Genomic DNA, 4,974 nt, shown 5'->3' on the forward strand with positions numbered 1-4,974 from the left:
ATCAAAATTTGAGAATAGTACATCAATAAATTCACAAAATAAAATTTTGTACTCTAATTTTCTTATTCGTGTGCTCAAAACCTTTGTATCAAGCTCACCTTTCATCTTGAAAAAAATAAATCATATCTTTTTATAGTTGCCAAAAAATGAATAATTTTTGCTGAAACTAACAGAAATCTCCCAATATTTTTCAGTATATTTTTCTCGGTATAATTAAGTATTTTTTTTCTTTCGTGTCTCCTCAGTATAATTAACTAATCACACCATTGCTTTACGTTCTTCTTGTATTAATTTGATTATATTAGCAACTGATTCACTTGCTAATTTAGGATTACTACGCGGTATAACCTTAATCACCTTGGTCTTGTGCTCATTGCTACAATTCTTTATAGGTTGTCCAATATCTACTGTTGAAGGTGTAGTAGGAAATAAAGGAAGTGCACCATTACAAGTTTTGATCTTCTTATTAGGACTAATTTCTATACTTTTAAGCTTCTCACTCTCATTCGTTTCACCCACATTTCTAGTACCATTACTTGTACATGAGCTCGACTGTACATCGTAAAAGCTCATTTGCTTAAATGTTGGTGTGGAAGTGAGTGGATTTATAATAGACATACCATATGGTGCAAAGTATGAGGGATCCATAGGACTAGGGTTAGCACCGTGAACTCCAATTTGCGAGTTAAGAAATTCCTCGTTCCCTAAGGTGATATTAGGGTTTGTAGGCCTAAAATTGTTGGAAAGAGTTGGAAAGAAACCTCCGGGAGGAGGAGGATTCGGGTAGGGCTTGTACACGAGTCCCGTTGAAGGAGGTATCACTGGAAGTAACCATTGGTTTCTTGGTGGTGGAAGACACCACATAGACGAATTAGTATTTGTGTGTTTACCAAAATTTTTAGCCAAGCTTGTTATATCGGAGCTTAGGGAAGGAAGGGGTAGATTTTCGATTTCATTATCAACAACAACTTTGATCTTCGATACTTCATTTCTCGATTTTTCGTGCCATGATGGTGCCTCTTGAATAGATTTGGGTAACAATTTCTTCATAGTAGGTTCAACAAGTGAATCACCCAATGATAAGGGCTCTTTCTTTTGCAAATTTTTGCAATTAGCCAACATCTTTTGCACCTATTGAATTTTAAGATGGATTATATATGACATAATAATAATCTTCTTCATGAAATAACATAAGAATTGAATATAAAAAATACAATCACTGTAAGCTAGATTACCTTTACAATCCTATGCAATTCGAACAATTGCTTGGAGAAAATTCTTTGTTGACTACAAAAAAAATAAAGAATTAACATGATATCAGCACCATTTTAAATAAATTGTACAAATACCTCCCTTCAATATATAATATATTTTAGAATTAATTCATCTTAATTCCTCAATATTTAGCTAGACGTATTTTATTTCTCCAATCCACACAAACTCTAATTGATCTAAGATCAACTATTTATTTCAAGATACTTTTGAGAAGTTTGTCTTATTGGCATGTTGTACTATCTAATTTCTAGTTAATTATAAAAAGACTTAAATTAAATTACTAAGACTTGTAGTAATTTGATTTATAAGGGCTCGATATTCAACATGCCACCTTTAAACCCTATTATTGAATATATTGCATCCTTAAGTCCAATACTCATGGTAACAGAATTGTTGAAATATGATAATCTAGATTATTCAAAATAAAATAGAATAATCTAGTATTAATAGTGTATGGAAAGATTGTTTAAAAAATCTAGGGTAGAGAAAAATCTAGAACAAGCTATCTACGAGTATGATTTGCTAGAGCAAAAAATCGACATATTCCACTATATATACATGTATGTTTTAGTATGGAGCTAAAAACAATATTAAATAATAAAGGTCAATTTTCTATTTGTGTTAGAGAGCTCTCTTGTTTGTTTAAATTATAACCATCATCCAACAAATTATTTTGATCACAAATACTTCTAAAAGCCCACCAACTTTATTAAAAGTAAATTCAAAATATGCAAAAAAAAATTTAAATGAAAGGAATGTAAACTTACTTAATAATCTCTTTCCTTGTTTTCCAAAAATGATTCTGACCTATCATCTCTACAGCAAGATCTGGGGATATGACTCCACGCGATGCACATTCCTTTATTGAAGTGTGTGAATCATCACCATGTTCAAAATCGACCATACAATTCCTGTTTTGCTTTTCTTCACTTTGATTACCATCTCTAACACTAAGAGTTTGACGATGATCATCTGTAATGTGAGATTCATTACATGATTCACTTCTTAATATTGAAATATTGTTAGTTATTGTGATTCTTGGCTCTTCAATAGTTACACCCATGCATACTTTATCAACTTCATTGGATATCATACCCACATTATCTTGATCTTTTTTGAAGTCGATTTGATCTAACTCACTAGTAGATTTTTGATCCGATGACTCATTTTTTTCTTTTTTGATCAAGGGAGTTAAAGAAATTTTTGGTAATGCACTAATTTGTAAAATTTGACTACCTAATTTTCCATCATGCTTATCGTTACCTTGAGGGAAACTAAGTAGTGTCTTATTGTTTTTGTGTCTTACCTCAACCACCTTTGAGTCATCTCCATTTGAATATATATTTACCTTCTTTGCACTAGTTGTTTGTAGCTCTAAGCAACAACTTGCATCGACCAAATGTTTGCCTTTTGAACCAGATTGATTTTTATTAGAGCTCAAACTCAATTGTGGATGGACAATGGAAGGTAATCTACAATCGGACTCAACAATATGTACATAAGGATATTTAGATTGTGATGGGTTGTTTGGCTCGACAAACATAAGTGGTACTTTCGACAGTTGACATTCTTGATTCATTGACTTCTTAAGAGGATTTCCATTCGTATTACCTGAAATTTCTTTATAAGAACATGAATTGTGCTTTCCATTTGAATGATTTGGGGCATGAGATTTTTTGCCAACAGAAAACAATTCTCTTTTGGCACCAACCTGTAATCCATCATATAAAAAATGATGTGTTATATCATTATATTAGTAATTAGGTCGATGAAATTTCATAATGATATAATACATATAGTCTTACAATTATGACTCATATATATTTATACTGAGCTACATCTATATCACTTAATACATACAAATTATTATATAAGGTTATACATGTTTATGTAATTATGTACAATTAAACATACCATTCATGCTTAAATATAATGTATAGCTATGTAAATTAATTGACATGCAAAATTAACTAGGTATAACTAGAACATGATATAATATTATAAAAATCCAAGACACATAAATAGTTACTCAAATAATACAACGATTACTAAAATCAAATCACAATAATGTTAAATTCAAATGAACAAATGAACTCACTTGGCTTGACAACATATTCCTTAGCATCCGATTATGAACATGCGGAGGAGGTAATGTCGATGTTGGTGTATTGTTAAACCTTTGAGAAGGAATTGCTGGTTGTTCGTAAAGAGCCATTTTGTTTCTAGGAGGTGCCCTCGGCCCTATTCTTTTGTAATCATTTATATGAAGCCTTGGAAACAGAGGTCTCGTGATCTTACCCTCGGGTTTTCCTCTTATTAGCCTTTCTGTTTCCATTATAACTTGTTATCAAACAACTTACTTTCAGTACTCGCTCCTTGAAAAAACAATTCAAACAATCTCCTCACTCGAAGTAGAGTGAGGGAAAAATATACAAATCTTTAGCTTTGTATATCAACTTTTCTCAATATTAACCTCGATCTCAACTTATTTATTAGACACGATGTTATGGAAAATTCTCACACGATGATCTTGAAAATGGCACCTTTCAACCCTAAAATAAGAGTCTTCTGTACCAAAAAGGAATTTTGTAAAAGACAAATAAATGTCTAACAAACCCAAAAGCCAAATTCAATCAAATCCCAGAGATGTCATGTATTTCAACAATACTCTATAACACTTCAAAAAACAATCAACTAGATGAGTTTCCAAATTTAAATGTTGATTAAAAAAATGATTTGAGATCGAGACAAAAAAGAAAAAATAAACTAGGAAAAATTTAGTTCGAGATAATAACAATAATAATAATAAAACAAACAACTTATATATTTTTTTATTGTCAAAGGATAGTGAAAGTGGACGGATTGTAAGACCCAAGTGGAGAGACTAGTACAGTTTTCTCACTATAGTTTAGGCTTAAAATTAGTTTAGGGAAGAAAATTTCTATTTGAGAAATTGTGTGGTGAAATATGTATTAGTTAGTTGTAATATTTACCTATTTTAACAACAGAAAATCATGTGAGTTTAAGATCAAGCTTATTGTGTGGCTTTACTAATTTACTTCATTCTCAAGTGTTCTAATGATACGTACAACGGTTGTACCACTTGCATGAACAAAATATTATTTTTCGCAATTATTTAAGATTTATTTTGTTGCCAATCCTTTTTTATAGGGACCAAGATTTAGGGCTATGTTATTGTCAAAAAAGGGTTTTAATTATTTTTTATGTGAGTATTATTTGATTCAAGTTAAGAGTATAAGAAATAAACCACTAAGATTTAGGAATTACTATTGTTCATGTTTGTTAAAAGTACCCTGGCCTTATAAAAAAAGTTTGACTCCGAAGAAAATGGTTCTTAGTTTTTTTTTTTTTTTTTTTTTTTTTTTTCTGTAACATCAAGTACTTAAAATAACCTATATTTTTGTTTTATATTTGTTAAACGATGCATGTTTAAACGGAAAATTGTTTTTTAATAAAAAGGATTTTATTTTTCTTAAATAAAGCATGTGTAACAAGGGAGATTAAATTACTTGGTGACATACAATGTACTAAGGGTCCATTACAATTTTACAAACTATTAAAACTATGAAGTACTATATATTGTTTTTTTTTTTTCTTTTAACCCAAATGAGATCAAAAGGTTTCAAATGTGTAAGATATCTCATTTTTTGTACTCGTACTAATAAAATACTTAGCATC

At 30.3% G+C, this 4,974-nt stretch overlaps 1 protein-coding gene across 1 annotated transcript; it reads right to left on the reverse strand.

Annotated features, from left to right (window-relative positions):
- Window positions 1-258: 258 nt before the first annotated feature.
- On the reverse strand, window positions 259-3,610 carry LOC145619854 (protein HEADING DATE 3B-like). The gene is made up of 4 exons (XM_081674546.1): window positions 3,374-3,610; window positions 2,043-2,986; window positions 1,236-1,287; window positions 259-1,131 (listed from the first exon to the last, which is right to left on the reverse strand). Exons 1-4 carry the CDS (start codon window positions 3,608-3,610, stop codon window positions 259-261), a joined length of 2,106 nt encoding a protein of 701 aa, XP_081530672.1.
- Window positions 3,611-4,974: the final 1,364 nt, after the last annotated feature.

The sequence above is a fragment of the Chenopodium album genome, chromosome 27 (genome assembly GCF_948465745.1).
Source record: "Chenopodium album chromosome 27, dcCheAlbu1.1, whole genome shotgun sequence".
NCBI classification, from domain to species: Eukaryota; Viridiplantae; Streptophyta; class Magnoliopsida; order Caryophyllales; family Amaranthaceae; genus Chenopodium; species Chenopodium album.